Raw genomic sequence first — 17,867 nt, 5'->3', positions numbered from 1 at the left:
GGTTAGGGTTAGGGTTATGGGCTTCCCTAGTGGCTAACACTGTAAAGAATCGGTCTGCAATGCAGGAGACCCGGGTTCGATCCCTGGGTTGGGAAGATTCCCTGGAGAAGGGAATGGCTACCCACTCCAGTATTCTTGCCTGGAGAATTCCATGGACAGAGGAGCCTAGGGAGCTACAGTCCATGGGGTTGCAAAGAGTCAGACACGACTGAGCAACTAACACACACACATGGTGGTCATACCGAGCCCTATTGGCTTGCTGCTCTCGGGGTGAGAGGGGAAGCTCTGCCTTCTTCAATACAGGGGTTACCACTCTTCCACCTCAACTACAAATCCTCTTTAGGCTGACTCGTAAGTAGGTGATGGGAGACTCAACTCACCCAGCTATGATAAAGTAGGGGCTCTTGCTCAGGTGGTTACTGACCTGCAGTCCTAATACTAGGCTCAGAATCAGTGGGCAGTTACTGCTTAGGGGGTCTTGCTCTGTTCCCGACTGGCAGGGAGCATTCTCTCATCCTGTGTGTGCCAGGGGCAGAGCAGGGTCCCAGGGCAACTTCAAAGGAAACTCAGGGACGCTCTCTCCCAATCACGAATGTTTCAGTTTACCAAGTAACTCATTCCCATTCTCACTTCATCCTGGAGGTGGGGTTGGGCACTCACACAAGCCTTCAGAAGGGAGGAGACTGAGGTTCTGAGAGGCCCACAAGCTGCAGAGTCAGGCCTGACACCAGCCCAGCCTTCTCCCAGCAGCAGGGAAGAGCCAGGAGCCTCCAGGACAGAAGTGATTGGACTGTGCAGGGGTGAGCTTTCTGGCATTGGAGAAGTTTAAATAGAAGCTGTGTAAGCCTTGGGGGCTGGGACTTGGGGCTGTCCAGCGCCCAGTGCCCATTTAGCCCAGGGAAGTGAAATGAGTGGCTGCATAGGGCTGTATCTTGCCATTCCCAGCCCCACATACGGTGCAACTGGACCTGGTTTCCATTCAGGATTTTTCCTTTCTCTCGGGACCTCGGGACCCAATCCCCACAAAGGGGACTCTTGAAGGTAGTTGGAGCCCCTGGCCGTGTGAGTTCAGCTCCGCTGCCCTCTCCAGCGGTCTCTGCTGAAAGCCTGCCATTCCACCACTAACCTGTGACTCCAGGCCTTAAGCCTGTTGAAGGTCGAGCCCCCAGAAGGGTCACACACGCGCCTGCCGGGGACTCTTCCCGCGAGTGCGGCGGAGAGGAGCATCGCAGTCTGAGGCGTGCGGCACGGCGCACATCGGGAACTCGGACCGCGGCTGGGGCGCGGGACGCGCGCGCCCGGGCTCGGCTCGGCCCCGCGGGCCAGCAGGGCCGGCTCAGGATGGCGCGGGGACGAGGGGCGCGCGGGCACCGGCGGGCGCGTGGTCGCGGCGGGGGCGCGCGGGGGCGGGCCGGCCGGGGAGGGACGGGGGAGGGCGGCGCCGGCAGGTTGGCGGCTGCCGCTATTTGAGCGCCGGTCCGGGACCCGGCGCGCAGAGCGCTCGGAGCCGGCGCGGCGGAGAGATCGCAGCGCGCACCCCGCAGAGGTGCTGCGGCTCGGGCAGCCCTGGAGGCCCGGCGCGAAGAAGGCGGAGGAAGAGGAGAGGCGATTGCCGCCCGCCGCCCGGCGCCCCCCCACACGCACCCCGCCCGCCGCCGTCCCCACTCCCCGCGGCGCCGCATCTTGAATGGAAACATGGCGGTGCCGGCTCGGACCTGCGGCGCCTCTCGGCCCGACCCGGCGCGGACCGCGCTCCTATGGCCCAGCCGCGGCTCCCGGCTCGGCCCCGGCGCCCGGCGCCCGGCGGCCGGTCCCCCGCGCCCGCTGGCGCTGCTCCTGCCGCCGCTGCTGCTGCTCCCGCTGCTCGCCGCCCCCGGCGCCTCAGCCTACAGCTTCCCTCAGCAGCACACGTAAGTGGCCTCGGCCCGCCGCGGGACCCCGGCCGAGCCCGGAGCCCCACTTCGCACCCACCCCCGTCCCCGGCCCGCGCCCTACTCCGGGGCGGGGGCGCGGGGTCCTGCCGCCCGCTGCGCCCGGGGGCGGCGACCCTAAGCCCAGAGGGCGGGCAGCCGGGGTCCCGGAGCTTCTGGCTGCGTCGCGAAACTTCCCAGCGGTGCCCCTTCTCCCTCCCATCCCCCAAACCGCGCACAGGGAGATCTCGTGGGGTGGGGGTGGGGGGTCCGAGCTTGCCAGCTGATTGTCTTGCAGCTGTCGGGGTGACAGGGGAGACCTGGGGTTGCGTGAGGGAGCGGCCAGAGACCCCCTGCCCGGCGGAGTCGGAGCCCCGCGTCTGGCTCAGGCTTCCTCCCGGATAGGAAGCTGGCGCTTTAGATCCAGAGGTGGGGGATCCCTCCACACCTGTCTTCCCTGGCCTTTTTCCTTTGAGAAGCAGGGCTGGATACAGAGAATGCGAACACCTAACTGTGTGGCCCTGGGTCAGTGTCCCTCCAGTCCGCCCGCCCCCCACTACACCTAGGGGAAAGGTCCTCTGGAGGTGAAGGTGCCAGAGTGGAAGCAGAGGCTGAATGACAGGGAGGCCCCCCCTCCGCCTGCCCCTGCTGCTGCTGCCAACAAGGTAATAGCAGCTCGTGGCCCTGCCAGCTTCTGCTGGTCCTCCGTGGTCCTGAGCCTTCTCTCCCTTCCTGAGAGCCTGGCAACTCGGGCATCCTCCTCTGGGCCAGCTTGGCCAGATGTGTCTGGGGTTGGGAATAGATATTCAGTGTGTGTGGCCTTTAGGACAGCAGCTGTCTGTGGGCACCGTGATCCAGCCTTATGTCAGTGGCTAGACACCCTTATGGTTTTGGGGTACGGTGACCACCTTGCTGTCTGTTATGTGTCTCTGGGTCTGAGGAACCACCTGTCCCTGGACTCCTGCACCCAGTGTGGCCACACTGGGATTTGGGGAAATGAGTAACCAGGCTGCTTAGTGGCCAGGGGGTGGCGGGGCAGGGTCTGGCCTCGGGGAAAGGGCAAGACTGGCTCTGCGTCATTAGACCAGTTCTGCCCAAGGGTAGGGGCCCCTGGTTTTGCGTGCTCTGGCTTGCAGGCTCTCCCAGATGAGGAAAAGCAAAACTCAGGAAATGCTTTGCCCGGGTCTCTCTCCGTCTTGTCATTTCTCTCCTTGCACAGCGTGGCTGTGCTCAGGCGGGTGATCAGTAGGCAAATTACAGGTGCCACACGGACGTGTCCTCTGTCAGCCGTCTGGATTTTTCGTGTGTGTATGTGGGGTGTGCGCAGGTAGAAGAGAATCATATGGAAGTTCAGGGTTTGTGGGTGCGTTATTGTCTTTCATTTGCTGTGATGAAAATGGACTTCAGCCCCAATGTTTAAAAAGAATGAAAGCGTTATTTTTTTGTTGCTGTTCTTTCTTCCCCTCAAAGCCAAGACACAGCTGTTTTCCCCCCCAGAGCCTATATGTAGCTCTTTGAGTGAAGGTTTAAGTAGATGTCTGTTTTCACCTCTTCCCACCTTGCTCCCTCTCCTTGTGACCTGCAGTGGGTCAGATGCTTGCTGGGCCTGCGTTTTACACCTGTGAGACCCTGACCGGAGCGGACACCTGTCCCTCTGTCCCCAGTCAGAGGATGGGGAGGCGGGTGTGATGACAGCGGCACGTTTCCAGCTGGATGCTCGTCTCTTGTCGAGATAGTTGGAGCTGATTTGAGGGTTTGGGACATGTCTTGCAAACCGTAACTAGAGAATGACAGTGGAGTGGGCTGGGGGCTGTGTGGCTCTGAGGGTCCAGGGGGAGGGGACTAATGGTGTGATGACACGCAGCGCCGGCAGTGACAGCCAGCGCCCTTCAGCTGCCCTGGTCCCACAGATGCCGACGCCCACTGATCCTTGGAGGGAGGAAGGGGAGGGGGGTGAGTGAGGGTCCCTCCCCCAGGCCCCTGCATGGCCGGGCTTAGTTGGAGTTGGGACTTTTGTTGAACTGACAGGAAAGGCTGAGGCTGCTGCCCTGGGGCTGCTCCGGCCGGTGGCCTCCATGAACTCTCCCGGGTTAACGTGGCCTGGCTAGGATACGACTTCCATACAGGTGCAGGTGGCTTTCTATGGTGGGCAGTGGGACCCTCAGCCTCACGGCCCTAGGGTGACAGCCCCTCAGTGGAGAGGTCCCTTGACGCGAAAGTCATTTCCTCATTAGTGTCTGGCAGCGTGACAGGGCCCGGCTTTGCAAGCTGCTGGGTTTTAAGCAAACGTGGGTTTGGGTCTGTAGTCACTTTGGCGACATGGGTCTCTGCCCACCCGGCAAAGCAGACCCCGGCTGCTGCTGGATGGAGGAGGGCAGAGGAGTTACCACTGGACGGAGGACAGGGCTTTGATTTGCGGGGGAGGTGCCCTCTCACCTCCCCTGGACCTGGATCCGGTTTTCAAACAAGGCCAAGGCCGCATGTGCTCAAGTGCATATGTGTGTATACGCACCCTCGTGTGTCTGGGCTCAGGTGGGGCACATGGAGTCGGAGCACACATTGCCCGTTTCAGCTGCTTCCTCCTGTTCCTGGTTTGCTGCTGGCTGAGGGGCGGCCCTCGCCGCTTGGCCTCTCCAGTGTCTTTTCCTTTCCCAGTTCTGTCAGTCTCCTTCCCCCTCCTTTGCCCCCTCCTTTGGCCTCTCATCTCTTCTCCCAGCCCCTCCCCCGCCCTTGCCCACCCCTCTGATCTCTCTGTGGCCCCCCTGCCCTGCCCACCTCTTTTGTCATCTCTGCTGGACTGCTGTCCCCTGTTCTCCGGCATTCCTGGGTTTCTCTGTCTCCTGTTCCATGAGGTCCGGGCTGAGCCACTGGCTGCACACTCTTAGTCCCACTCCTCCCCAGTAATGGTGCTGGCCCGCACCTCTCTTCCTCTGGGGGTAGGTGGGTGGGTGGGGAGCAGAAAGGATCCCGAGGGGTCTGGGCCCCCCAGCAAATTAATGACAGCCAGGCACATGTTCCTTTACCTGAGTGCCCACGATGGGGCATGCGTCAGTCTAACTGGGGTTGATGGTGGGTGAAGGCAGCATCACACATCTGGGTCCCTGTTTCCCCAACAACCTGCCAACGGCTTTTGCAGGAAGGAGGAGGGGGCGAGGCTTCACGATCTGCTGCCACTCCCACTGGCTCACATCTCGTCTAGACCCTCGGCTGTGGTCCACCCCCAGGACTCACCTTTATTGGGCCAACTCTGCCAGGCTGAGCCCTGAGACGGGAGTAGCCTGTTTGAAGACAAGTGCCCTCCTAGTGTGCAGGTGAATCTCCCTCCCGAGTCTCTGGCGCACTGGTGGCTCCAAGGAGAGACTGACTTGGTGCCACCCTCTCTGTGCCCCCTACCCACTGTGGTGTGCAGGGGTCAGTCAGCTCTCGGGACAAGGCAGTTTGGGGACGTGGTGGGTGTCAGGTGTGGGTCCCGAAGGCTCAAGCTTTGGTCTCCAGATCTGACCTTCTCCGTTGGGGTGACCTTGCCTCTGTTTCCCCAAATAAGATAATAGAGAATTTGCTTAAGAGGCTAATGGTGAGAATTAATGGGAGAGGGTGTCTCCTCTGGCAGGCAGGAAGTGTTCTGGCACAGGTGGGGGTCCTGGCAGCTGTTGATACATTAACATCTACCCCTGATGCTACAGCATGCTGGGCCCCCACCCACCAGGCTTTCCACGTTGTTCCCATGGGCTGAGCGCCTCCCTGTCTTTCTGCATTGTTATGCTGTCCCCTCATCACTGCCTGCTTTTCTCAGGGATTTAGATCCTTTCTGCAGGGTCTCACACCCACACTCTCTGGAGGTCTCTGGGTTGTGCCACTAGCTCAGGCTGTACCCACCTACCAGAAATATCATCTCTGTGAGGAAGAGCACTGGGCTGCCTCTCATTCCCTGAAGCCCACCTTGACTAAAGGTGGAATGTCACCAGGCCAATGGTGGCCTCCCCTCACTGAGCTTGGGCCAAGCCCCTTAATCACATTACATCCTTGACCTCAGACCCCACGGTTATGCCCATCCTGCAGATGGGGAGACTGAGACTCAGAAAGATGGAAGAACCTGCCCACAGCCCCATAAGGACCAGGGCAAGGAGAGGACTTATCTATCAGATGCTTAGCTGTCCTGCCAGGAGTCTGGGCACAGCTGGGCAGTGGGCCCAGGAAGTTGGGATGGAGACGCAAAACTTGGGTATTTGGGAGAAAATGAAGAGGCCTAAGACACATGAAACACACCTAGGCTCCCAGCTGTAACCTCTTCTGCTCTGCCCCTCTGTTCTCTTCTGAGTCTCAGGCAACCCTGAGGGGGCCTTCCAGGGCCCTGCCAGCCCAGTGCTCAAGGCCCCTGTGCCTACCTCCACCCCCTCCCACTGGTACACAGGAGATCATGGAGTGCCCTCCCTGCCAACCCCTGCACACTGCAGGATTTTCCTTTTTCGGGGCTTTGAGTCACATGCCAGCCATTCCTGTCATGGAGGGATAGGCAAGAGGGACTTCAAGACTCTGAGATGCCACCGCCCTCTCCAGATTCCAGTATGGTTCCAGAGAGAAAGGTCAGGGGTGAACGGGATGGGGTTTGTTCATGGAGACCTGAGGCTGGGTCCTCTAGGGCCACGGCAGTATTTTCAAGCCTGAGGGGACTTCAGAGGACTTGGACCTTAATGGATGCTTGCGTTTTCATGCTGTGTGAACATGTGGGGCCTGGGGGGTGCGGAGCCAGGGTTCTATCTGCTAAGAAACTGTTCAGGGGGCAGCTGGAGGTTTGCGAGTCAAAGCCGGCAGGCATGTGGCATGCGCCCTCCCTTGGAGGGTGGTGCTGTCTGTGGGTTGGGAGTGGTCTCTTTCTTCTTCCCCTTCCAGCACCCTCCTACCCTACCCAGTGCCATCCTCATGGGCTTCCACATTCAAGATCTGCCTCGGGAACAGTTGACTTCTGTCCTTAAGTGAGGGCTCAGGGCCTGAGGTCTGGGGATGGGGACCAGGGCCTGGGTGCTCTAAAGATGAGGGTGGGGGGCCTTCCCACTGCTGGCTGCATCCCTTCAACCAGCAGGGGAGCCTCTCTTCGTGTCAGGTTGGTTTTTTTTTTTTTTTTTTTCTGGTGCCTACTGTCTAAACAAGAAGCTACAGAATCAATATTCGTATTCCCAGAGGGAGGTGTATGGGCGGTTTTTACTTTTTTTCCTTTCCCTCCCTCTCTTGTCCTGTGTAACCTGAAGAGCCTCCTGAGCTGCCTGTGGCTAAGAGGATGGAGGAGTTGGCGGTGCAGGTGGCCATGTGGATTGAGCTGCCCCTGGGGGGCTTACAAGGAACTCAAGGATGCTGTCATTTAGGTTCATACCAGCAGGACCTGGGACAGCGCTCAGCTAAGCCCTGCATGGCCACTGGCCACTGTGGGACTCAAGCAGTTGGTTTAGTGTCCCTGGCCTAGGTCCTGCTTATGGATTACCTAGATCCCCTCCCTCCTCACCTGGGCCCCCTCTTCCTGGGGCTAGTCCAGCCTGCTGGCCCCTGGCCACTGCTGGTGCCAATGACTGAGCCTGTGAAGGATCTGGCCTTACAGAGCAGGAAACCCTGTGTACCTGTGTACGTGGAGGGAAATCTTCAACACGGGGAACCTGAGGATCCCCACCTTGGGTTGGCGTGGTCCTGGGGGCCTCTGTCAAAGGCAGTCCCAACCTGATTCTCTCAGCTGGCAGCTTACATTGTGGTGACCTTGGACAGTCTCATCCACCCCCCTGGGCCTCAGTTTCCTCTTTTCCATGGCTCTTCTGAGTCTGATATTGGCAGTGCCTTAAGATAGGTCCAGGATCTTCCTGCTCCTCTGCACACTCTGCTCCAGCTGTGGGGGGAGGGAGGCCTGACCCCCGCCTGAGTCCCACCTCCCCAGTGTGAGGAGCCCGCACCTCCCATACTGGCCTCTGGTCACACCTTGGGTGTCTGGAAGCTGCTTCTCAGACTGACCCACTTTGAGCTGTGATCAGCCTAATTGTTTAGCTGAGAGGGAGGGGCCCTGGAAGTCTTTCCCGCTGATTATTAACCGTCTCTCCCTACCTTGGAAATGACTCATTAAACAAAGGGGAAAGAGGTGGGTAAGAAGGAGGAGAAGTCACCCCCTCTTGTCTCTCTTTCCTGCTCCCCTTAGACCCTGGGCACCTTGTTCCTACCTGGGTGCCTTCCTTCCCTGCTGGTCGAATCTTTCTGAACGAGTCCCCTCTAGACACACACGGAAGCTCTGCTACACCTCTCACCAACTGTGTAACCTCGCGAGGTTCCTCAGCCTCTCTGGGTCTTGGGCCTCGTCTGTAAAATAAGGTTCCCTTGATTGTGCTGCCTCATTGGGTTGGGGTGTGAAAGGTCATGAGGGACGAATGATAAGGGCAGGGGATTCTTACTGGATCTCTGAGGGTTCTCAGTCCAGCTGGGCCCGTACTCCAAGTGCTAGGCACCTGTCCCATTGCCCATAGCGCCTACCACCCAGCCAGGCCCTGAGACTCCACTGTGGTTTCTGGGTCCTTTCTCCTGTGCTTGGCCCTTGCCGTGGGCTGTGAGCACATGTACGCTTATGTATGGAAGCATCAGTATATTTGTGCTTTTGTGTGTGTTTGTGCACTTTGTTGAATATGTTCATGTGTGTGCACACTTGTGAGAGTGTCCGTTTGTGTATGAAGATGTGCTTGTGTGGGTGCATGTGAATGCGTGCCCGTGTGTGTGTGTGATTTCCCTCCACGTACACAGGTACACAGGGTTTCCTGCTCTGTAAGGCCAGATCCTTCACAGGCTCAGTCATTGGCACCAGCAGTGGCCAGGGGCCCAGCAGGCTGGGCTGGCCCCAGGAAGAGGGGGCCAGGTGAGGAGGGAGGGGATCTAGGTAATCCATAAGCAGGACCTGGGCCAGGGACACTAACCCTTCACGCATATGTTCAGGTTGTGCGCACATGCACGTGCATGTGTGTACACAGGTGTCAGTGTGTGCCTGTGAATGTGGGTGTGTGCTTCTGTGTGAGCGTGCACAGGTATGTGTGGACATGCGTATGGTTTATCTCTGCACCCAGAACGCGCTCCCAGTGCCCACCTTCTGCGCCCGCCTTTGAGGTTAATGCCAGGACTCTGCTGGGCAAATGCTGGCAGTGGGAAAGAAAGCAGCCTGGTTGTCAGGACCAGTGTTGTGCAAACTTTTATGTCAAGAACAGCCAGAGTTAAGGCTGAGCTGGGAAGTTTGATCATCTACCAACTGGCTCGCTGACAGTCTGCAAAGGCAACACACAGAAGCTGCATCCTTGTAATTCAAATTTTTGCAAATCGAATGGTTATTTAGATGCACCACAGGACTTGGGACTCTGAGAAGCTTGGTGAGTCCTTTGTGAAGTGAAGCGTCTTTGCTAACAGCCCTTCCCAGGTGGAATCTGGATGGGGGCGTGGGGAGTGAGTGGAGGTCGTAGCTTAGGCAGAGTGGAAACCCTTGCTGTGTGACCTTGGCCTGGCGTGTTTTTCTCTGGGAGTGGGTGCTACTCCCTTGCACACTGAAGGGAGGGAGACTGGCCTCCCGTGAAGCATCCGCTGTGGGTTTGGGGTTCTCACTCTTAGCAAGACATTTGTACAGTCAGCTGCAGGCAGGATTTGGGAATAAAAGCTTTGACTTGATGATGCCCGCATGTTCCTCTATTTGGGATGCCTCCAGCAAAGCTCTTCTTTTCAAGGATGAATTTTTGCCTACTGGGTCTTCGTAAGCAAGGCTGTCTGGGTGTCCTGTGCTGGGTGCTGGCCCTTGGGCTATGTGGGCCCTGAGCTGATGGGTTGTGATGTCTAAGAGAACTGCAAGTTTTGCTTTCCTGGCATTCTCAAAGCCTGTATATTGACAGTGCTTGGACGCCCCAGCAGCCTAGGTATCTTGGGAGGCTTCTGCAGAGCGGAGCACCTACGGGGCCTGTGAGGGGAGGGAGCCTGGCACGACAGTCTCTTTGGGCAGATATGGGCCTTACCTGAGTCCCTGATTTGGGAAGGAATATCCCAGCCACAGAAGCCCCTGGGAACCTATATGCCTCCATTGTACAGAGAGGGAAATTGACATCTGAGTACCAGGAAGGAGCCTTCAGGCCCCACATTTCCGCTGGCTACACACAGTCTGTGGGCAGGGCCCAGGCTCCCACCTGGGGCTCAATGCAAGCTGCCCAAAGGGTGCCCCCCATTCAGCCATCCTTGCACCAATATGTACAACTGATTCTCTTAAATAAAAACATCCTTGACATGACATGGGAGTGATCTGAGGCCTCCTTTGGCAAACCCCGCGGAGCAAGGTGCCTATGGTGTGGGACCCCAGTTCCTGGTGTTTCTCTGGGGCGACCTTGTTGGTGCCTTTGTACCATCTTAGAGTCAGCGAGGCCTTCAGGGGACCCTTGGGAAGGACACCTTGTTGCAGGTGGGCATGAATGGGCTGGGGCGTTCCTGAGACGGGTAGAGACCCCTGACTCTGCTGCGGGTTTCCAGCCTGGCGTGGCTGATGTGGCATTTTAGCCTTGATAACTTCCCCGCTCCGTGCACGTTCTCCTCCCTCCCGCGTCGCTTGAAATGCTACATTTGAAGCCTTAAAGGTCAGGCCTGGTGCTGCCACTGGTTCCGACAAACAAACAACAGAACAACCCACCTCAGCCCTGCCCCCAGCTTCACCTATTGGAAAAGAGAAGTGAGCTGGCAGAACAGGCCTCCATGCAGGGGGCTCTCCCAGATGGGCATTTCTCCTTTCCCTGCGAGCAGAGGCTGGGGTGGGCATGGGGAGAACCCAGGCGTCTTCTCTTCCTTTCCTGGACCTGCCAGGCATGCTCTAGTGTCTTTCCCTGAGGGTTAGCTATGGCCTTGAACCCTAGAAGCCTGCTATGGGCAGAGCTCCGCTTCTCACCTAGCATTTGGGGGCCTTCCTGGGCTGGCTCTGGTCTCTGGCCACTAGCTCTTTGACTAGACTCCAGCCAGGCCAAGCCACTTGCAGGTCCTAGTAGGAACTCTGGCCTCTCTGCCTCCTGGCTGTGTCCCTATTTTAGACTGGCCTGCTCAGCCTGAGTATTGAGCCAAGAAGCCTTCCAGATCATTGCTCCCTACTCCTTATGGGCCTCTCCTCCAACCCTGTGCCTCCCCTGACTCCCAGCTCTGTGCTCACTTTGTAGGGGCCTTCCAGGAGTAGGCATTGAGCTAGCTACTAACCCTTCAAAAGCTGAGTCCAAGGAATGGCTGCTAGGAAAAGAGGCTGCTTCTGTGCACACCTTGGCAATCCTAGCATATTAATTTTTTTCATCATGTTTAGGCCCTCTGACAGGGAACCCAGAGGTGAGTACGGATAGGTTGTCATCAAGGAGCAAGGTTTCACCTGCACTCTGCCTGGCTGGCCTTACTTTTGGTGTGTCTGTCTGTGCTTGACTGACTTCCCTCATGGCAATAAGATGGCTGCCACAGCTCCAGGCATCACATGTACCAGACATTAGGAGTAAAACAGGAGATGTTTCCTCTGAGTTCCTCTTAAAAGAAGGCTGGGAAACGTAAACAAGAAGCCCCTAGCCAGATTCCCCTCACACCTCATTGGCTAGCGCTGGGTCACATGTACATGCTAAACCAATCACTGACAATCAGGAAGGTGTACTGTGATTGGCTCAGGCTAATCAGGATTTACCCTTGAGTTAAGGATGGGGTCACCTTGGGGCTGGAGGCGGCAGAGATTCTTGCAGACTTGGGTTTTGTTAGCGAGAAGAGGGGTAGCGATAGAACATGGGGAAGCAGGATCTGTTTCAGGGTCAGACAAGAGGACTGACAAGAGGAAGAAGGAAGGGAGAGGAAGGGAGAGTGTTCACGGTTGAGGAAACATTTGTAAAGGAAGTAATTTTAACCACATCATCAGTCACTGTGATCTGAGCCCCAGGTGCTGTATTTCACATATGCTAACAAATGAAATCAATCCATTCTTAGTCCCATTTCACAGACAAGAAAAATTGAGGTTCAACAAGGCTAAGCGATGCTGAAATCACACAGATGGTGAGTGGTGAAGGCAGGTTCACACCCCAGCACTTGGGTCTGAGCACTCAGCCACTGCTGCACACAGCCCTTCTACAGCCCACCTCCTCCAGAGAGCCCCCGACACAGGACCCTCAGGGTACCCCACATTCCTGCACTCTTCCATCACTCCTGTCCCTCTGCCCTTCTTGTCTCAGTTTCTTCCTACTCCACCCTAGCCCTGGCCCTCTCCTGCTTACTGTGGGAATCTGGACAAGCCACCTGCCCTCCTCCTCCCAGCCTCAGTGTCTTCAGCATTCCCAGGACCCTCTCAGTTCAGTTCAGCTCAGTTCAGTCGCTTAGTCGTGTCCGACTCTTTGCGACCCCAATCACAGCACGCCAGGCTGTCCATCACCAACTCCCGGAGTTCACTCAAACTCATGTCCACAGAGTCGGTGATGCCATCCAGCCGTCTCATAGAGTGATGCATTCTTCTGCAGCTGATGACGGTGCTCTCCTGCCACCCCATCTGCAGAGCTGCCACCTCTGTCCTGCCCTTTAAGCTTGTGCTAGGAAGACCATGGCCGAGAGGGCTGCTTCTGATCAGCGTACTGACAGGCTCAGGAGGGGATCTCTGCCCTGAGGATGCACAGCAGCAGGGCAGCAGCCATCTCCTTCCATGGAGGTTTAACAAGCACTTCTTATGAACTGAACATGGAGTACGCCATGGAGAGAGGTTGGGTGGGCTGCACAGGGCCCTGCCAGCCCCAAGCAGGACCCCACCTGTGGTCTGGCCGGCCTCTGCCTATCCCCTAGTGCTTGACTGGGAGTTGCTATTTCATGAAGCCTCCTCTGACTTCCCTGGGCAGGTCAGGGGCTTCCTAGGTGCCCCTGAAGTCTCCCCTATTCTTTTCCTGCAATAGACCTGCTGCCTCCCCTTCCAGGCTGTATGCCTGGATGGGGCGGGAGTCACAACCACCTGTCGTCGGCCAGAGCTTCAGGCTAGCACACACCAAGTGCTCACAAAATATTCGCTGAACTGAGAGTCAGCACAGGTGTCTACAGGTCAAGCTGCTTATGTCTCTTTAAGCTGGACCAGTTTTTACAGGTTCTGGGACAGGCTCCCATGTGGCCCTGGGTTTGTTATTGTGACAGGACAGAGGCCACCTCACCCACCTTCCTGTGGCTCTCTTACAAGGGAGGCCCCAGCTTGGGGACTGCCTCCTGTGGGAGAGAGATGCAGGTGAGGTCCAGGACCCCATGGACTGTTATTTAATTGGGTGGGATAGGACCTGGGCATCAGCATTTTTCCAGAGCTGCCGCAGATGAGCCAAGGTAGAAAGCTACAGCCATAGAGGATAGGAAGGTAAACACAGGAGCTTCCCCCTGCCCTGCTCTGCCCGCATGGAGGACTGAGGCTTCCAGAGGAAGAGGGTGGGGGGCAATGTACTGGTTCTGGGGAGTCTCCTGGCCCTGGTACCTGTGGGGCCAGCTGTTCGCAGGTGTCTGTACATGTGGCCAGTGGCCGGAGTGTGCAGCCTGTTTCAGGGCGATCACCCGGCTACCTCAGCCAGCTGCCCTGTCTCTTCCTGACTGCCCCTGTGTTGGTACTTTCTCAGGCCTCATCTGCACTGCTGACTGCTCCATGCCCCTTTCATGTCTCAGGACCTGCCTCCTGATGGCCCAGCCCCACCTAAGTCCCCTCCCCAAACCTGAGCTGTCTGCTCACAGTCCATGGGAGAGATCTTCAGGGAGGAAGAAATGGAAGCGAGGCCAGATAAATGATAACCACACTTGAGTGGTGCACTCGGCAGCATCTGAGAGGTGATGAGATGCAGCCCTTGGCGGGCTGGGGGAGGTGGGGTGGAGCTCCTGCTCCAGACTGGATTCTGACGGGTCCTCTCAGGCTCTCCAGCCATTCCTGAGGCCTTGGGTGCTCCTGCCCCACCCCAGGTCAGGGCTCTGGGGGTCCCAGGGAGAACACCAGGACCCATCTTTCTCTGAGAGCAAGCAGTGACGGGGAACAAGGGCAAGGGTTAGGGGAGAGGCTTGCCCGTGTGGATCCAGCCTCAGTTCTGCAAGCTCCGGGCAGGCCCCATCCGTCTCGTGCTGCTGAGCTCCCTGAGGCTGCCGCACCCCTGCGCACTGCCTCGTAGGAGCCCATGACTGGGGCTCCGCCTGCCTCGTGCCCCGCGGCCCCACATTCCCTGGCACAGAGTGACTGGGGAGGGGTGGCGGGGAACAATCCCAGAGGCCATTAAGCCGAGTGATTTACATGGTTTCCGAGCCAGCGCTAGGGGGAAATATATTTCACAGGTGATTTCCAGACTGCTGGCGTATGCAGGAGGCCATTACTCTAAAACGCAGAAGGGTGGGGACATCACGGAGCCGTCTAGAGGGACCCGGAGCCGTGGGCTTTGTTGGCCTCACTGCACCATCTGCCTGCTGCTTACAGGAAAGCATGGTCTAGGGGATGGGGGTCGAGGAGGTGAGGAGCTGGGGGTCATAGAGAGAGCCCCGTATGTGGCTGTGAGTCATTTCGTTCCTCAGTTTTCTGATCTCTAAAATGGGATTCTGCTTTCTGTGTTTTATGATTGTGAGCACGCATGCATGCATACTCGGTCACTCAGTTGTGTCTGACTCTGTGCAGCCCCATGGGCTGTAGCCTGCCAGGCTCTTCTGTCCATGGGGTTTCCCAGGCAAGAGTACTGGAACGGGTTGCCATTTCTTTCTCCAGGGGATCTTCCTGACCAGGGATTGAACCTGGGTCTCCCTGCATTGGCAGGAAGATTCTTTACCACTGAGCCACCTGGGAAACCATGATTGTAAGCAAATGCCAGGGCAGAGGTGACCGCAGGTCAGTGCAAGGGAGCCACATGGCTGTTGGACAGCCTATGGGTTTGGTCCTACCTGAGACTCCTCCTTGGTTCATCCTCTTCCAGACGGTGCCTCCCCCGCGGCGGGCACATTTGTTCCCTCCGCAGACACTCGCCACAACCTGCCGCTCATTCATTCTCTCCACGCTCGTGAGCATCTGCCGGGCACCAGGCACTGACGCGGACAGGCAGACAGCAGTCTGGGGAGATGCTGTAGACAGAGGACATGCTGTGTTGGAAGATGACAAACACCGGAGAAGGGACAGGATGGATTTGGGAGAGGGGTTAACTAGAGGAGGCGGGTCAGAGTGGGCCTCACTGAATCATGAGGAGAACCTGGAAGGATGGGAGAGTGGGAGCCACATGAGGATCTGGGAGGAGAGTGTTCCAAGCAGAGGAACAGCCAGTGCAAAGGCCCTGAGGTGGGATGTGGGTGAGCAGGAGGAGGAGGGGAGGTCAGAGGACAGCAGGGACCTGGACAGGCTGGGCCATTAACTCAGCATGGCCTTGACCTGGGCGCCCCGGGAGAGATGTGAACAGAGGAGCACCAGGGCGGTGGCTGTGGCGGTGGGGAGACATACCGATGGTCCAGGCATGAGAAAGGACAAGGGGTGTCAGGCGATGTCAGGCAATTGGCTTGAGCAGCTGGAAGGACGGTTTCCACCAGGTAAGCTGGAGGAGGCTGGGGAAGAGTCAGTCCAGGGGACCAGCAGGTATTGGACACACTGAGTTTGAGATGCGGAGTAGGGGTACAAATGGAGAGGTGTCAAAGCTGGATCTGCGTGTGTGCCTCTGGAGAGGGCCTGGAGGAGCTGAGCCTCCCAGGCTGGGTGCCCAGGACCAAGCGGAGAGCCCTGCTCTTTGAACCCTTAGTTTACCATCCATTGACTGTGGCCACTCTCCTCTCCCGACCGTCGGGAGCTCTCCATCCTTCACCATCCATCACGTGGAGGTGCTCACCACGTCCTTGAGGACAGAGTGCTGCAGGCATCAGTGTGGGAGCAGCCTGCTTGGTGCCCGTGGTGGGTCTATTGTGTTCGTAGGGCATCATCCTGTGCCAAGCTCACCGCGAGCCTTGCTTGCGCGTGCTGCACCCTCTGTCTGACCTGCCCTGCTGCTCTGCAACGCCGCCTTTACTTTCCAGAGCCCTCGGTGGGTCAGACCCCTTGCTGTGCATTCCACACCCCCACCGGACTCCTCCTCCCTCCATGTACTGAGTCTGGATCAGATCAGATGCCTTCCCTGGTTGAATTCCAAGTTCCAGCCTGCATCTGCCTTGCTCACCACTGTGTCCCTTCCCCATGTCCCGCCTGGAGCCTGGCTTAGTAACTGTATACATGAATGAATGATTGAATAAATGAGGAGTGAGGGAGTTAGTAGGGATTTGTAGAAGGTTGGAAACATCTCCAGAGTATTTTGTCTGTGATAAGCCCTGCTGAGTTGGCCCACCTGCTACTCGTCAAGCCAGCTCTGAGGACAACACAGGCTCACCGGGCAGTGGCTCCTCTTGGGGTGGCCACTATCCTGGGACTTCTAAGAAGGAGGTGGGGCTGCTAGGGTGGCACCTGAAGGCCCCTACTCGCCGTGTCTCACAGAGGGAATTCACATTGCTTATGGATTCACCATCGAGTGTGGAGAGAAAAGACAAATGAGCACTTGCATTTGATATACAGGCAGCTTGGCTTTCACTGAGGAGCCCAGAGCTCACTAGTGAGGAGCAGATCCCAGAGGAAGTGGGCATCTCCCCTGTCGTGGGAGGGATTGGAGGGATCTAGGGCTCTGCGCTGCTGAGACATCATTCCTCCAGCAGGGTGGCTTTGTTGGGGTAAAAGGAAGGACTCTGATTGCCCAGCTTTGGCTTGCTTGGGGAGGCAGTGAGGGCCTGATTTGGAATGGACCCCTTCTCTGTGGTGGAAAAGGTCATAAATGAGGAGTGGCCCTTAGCTGCACCCTATTTCCTAAATCTCGGCCGTTGAAGCCCACTTTGGGATTAAGAAAGCTGGATCACCTAGGAACAGAGCCTGGGCTCTGGAGCGACCCTTTGCAGGGTTCAAATTCTGGTTGAGCACAGACTAGCTGTGTGGCTTTGGTTGTTGTGCATGAAGTGGGCTTGAACCAGTTCACACCTAGCCAGGGGTGCTGTGAGACTTCAGTGAGCTCACACAGGAGCCCCCAGCACACAGCAGGTGCTCTGCATCATCAGTTCCTTTCCTCAGTGCTCTGCCTACTGAAGTTGGAAACCTTTTTCCTGCCCTCCCCTCCAGCCTCTCCCCAATGTAGAGAGACGTGGACTTGGTGGCGGGAGGGGGGGCGGGCACCAATCTGGTGATGAGAGGATGTTCAGGGAAATGAACCAAGGGGATACCCAAGCATTTCCAGAAGACTCTTCTTTGCTGTCCTGCAAGCAAAGTTCTTCAGGGAGCTTGGTGAGGGGAACCAGACCGCAGCCCCAACCTAAGGCAAGGTTCAGTAAAGTGGAGTAAGGACTATGGGTTTGAGAGGGGGGTAGAGAGAAATCCAGGAAGACTTCCCACCAGAGGTGACTTGGTCAGGTAGAAGAGGCACAAAACCAGAGAACAAAGCGGGCCGTGATGAGTTAAGTTCTTTTCTGGTCTTGGCTCCACCTCTTTTGCACCTGCGTGTCCTATGGGGTCCTGCCAGCTTCCATGGGGTGGGGGGTGGAATTTCTTCCTTGAGAAGGAATAGAAGACTGTGAGAGGGGTTTCTGTCCTCCTCAAGGCAGGAGGCCATGTCCAGGACATAAATGGAAGACAGCTGTTTGTGGCTCAGAGAGGATTTGACTCATGCTGGAGGGTGGGGAGGAGGTGCGTGAGGGGAGATGGGATGTGAATCACAGAGCCCAACCGGAGTGGCTGATGACACGTGGGCAGGGCCTCTCTTGCACCTCCAGTCAGGCTTCAGCTACTGGCGTGGGGCAGGAGCAGGCGTCTGGAGCTCCCAGGTTCCCCCCTACTCTCCTGGTGACCACCACGGGCACCTCAACACTGCTGGCCGCCTCGTGAGAACAAGCCTGGGTGTGACTCTCCCATCACTGCACCTGGCGGTGACAACAGACCAG

The 17,867-nt window shown here is 57.5% G+C and overlaps 1 protein-coding gene across 5 annotated transcripts in view; it reads left to right on the top strand.

The window, feature by feature from the left end:
- The first annotated feature begins 1,695 nt into the window (after positions 1–1,695).
- Positions 1,696–17,867, top strand: part of CACNA2D2 (calcium voltage-gated channel auxiliary subunit alpha2delta 2) — a 141,342-nt gene continuing 125,170 nt past the window's right edge. For all 5 annotated transcript variants that reach the window (XM_088831632.1, XM_088831629.1, XM_088831630.1 and 2 more), the window contains exon 1: positions 1,696–1,910. In XM_088831632.1, the coding sequence (XP_088687758.1) occupies positions 1,696–1,910 (215 nt within the window). The remainder of the gene's footprint in view (positions 1,911–17,867) is intronic.

The sequence above is a fragment of the Moschus berezovskii genome, chromosome 24 (genome assembly GCF_049115385.1).
Source record: "Moschus berezovskii isolate FMDL1 chromosome 24, NW_MosBer_1.0, whole genome shotgun sequence".
Taxonomy (NCBI): domain Eukaryota; kingdom Metazoa; phylum Chordata; class Mammalia; order Artiodactyla; family Moschidae; genus Moschus; species Moschus berezovskii.
The sequence above is the reverse complement of the archived record's forward strand: the minus strand, read 5'-3'. Positions and strand labels throughout refer to the sequence as shown.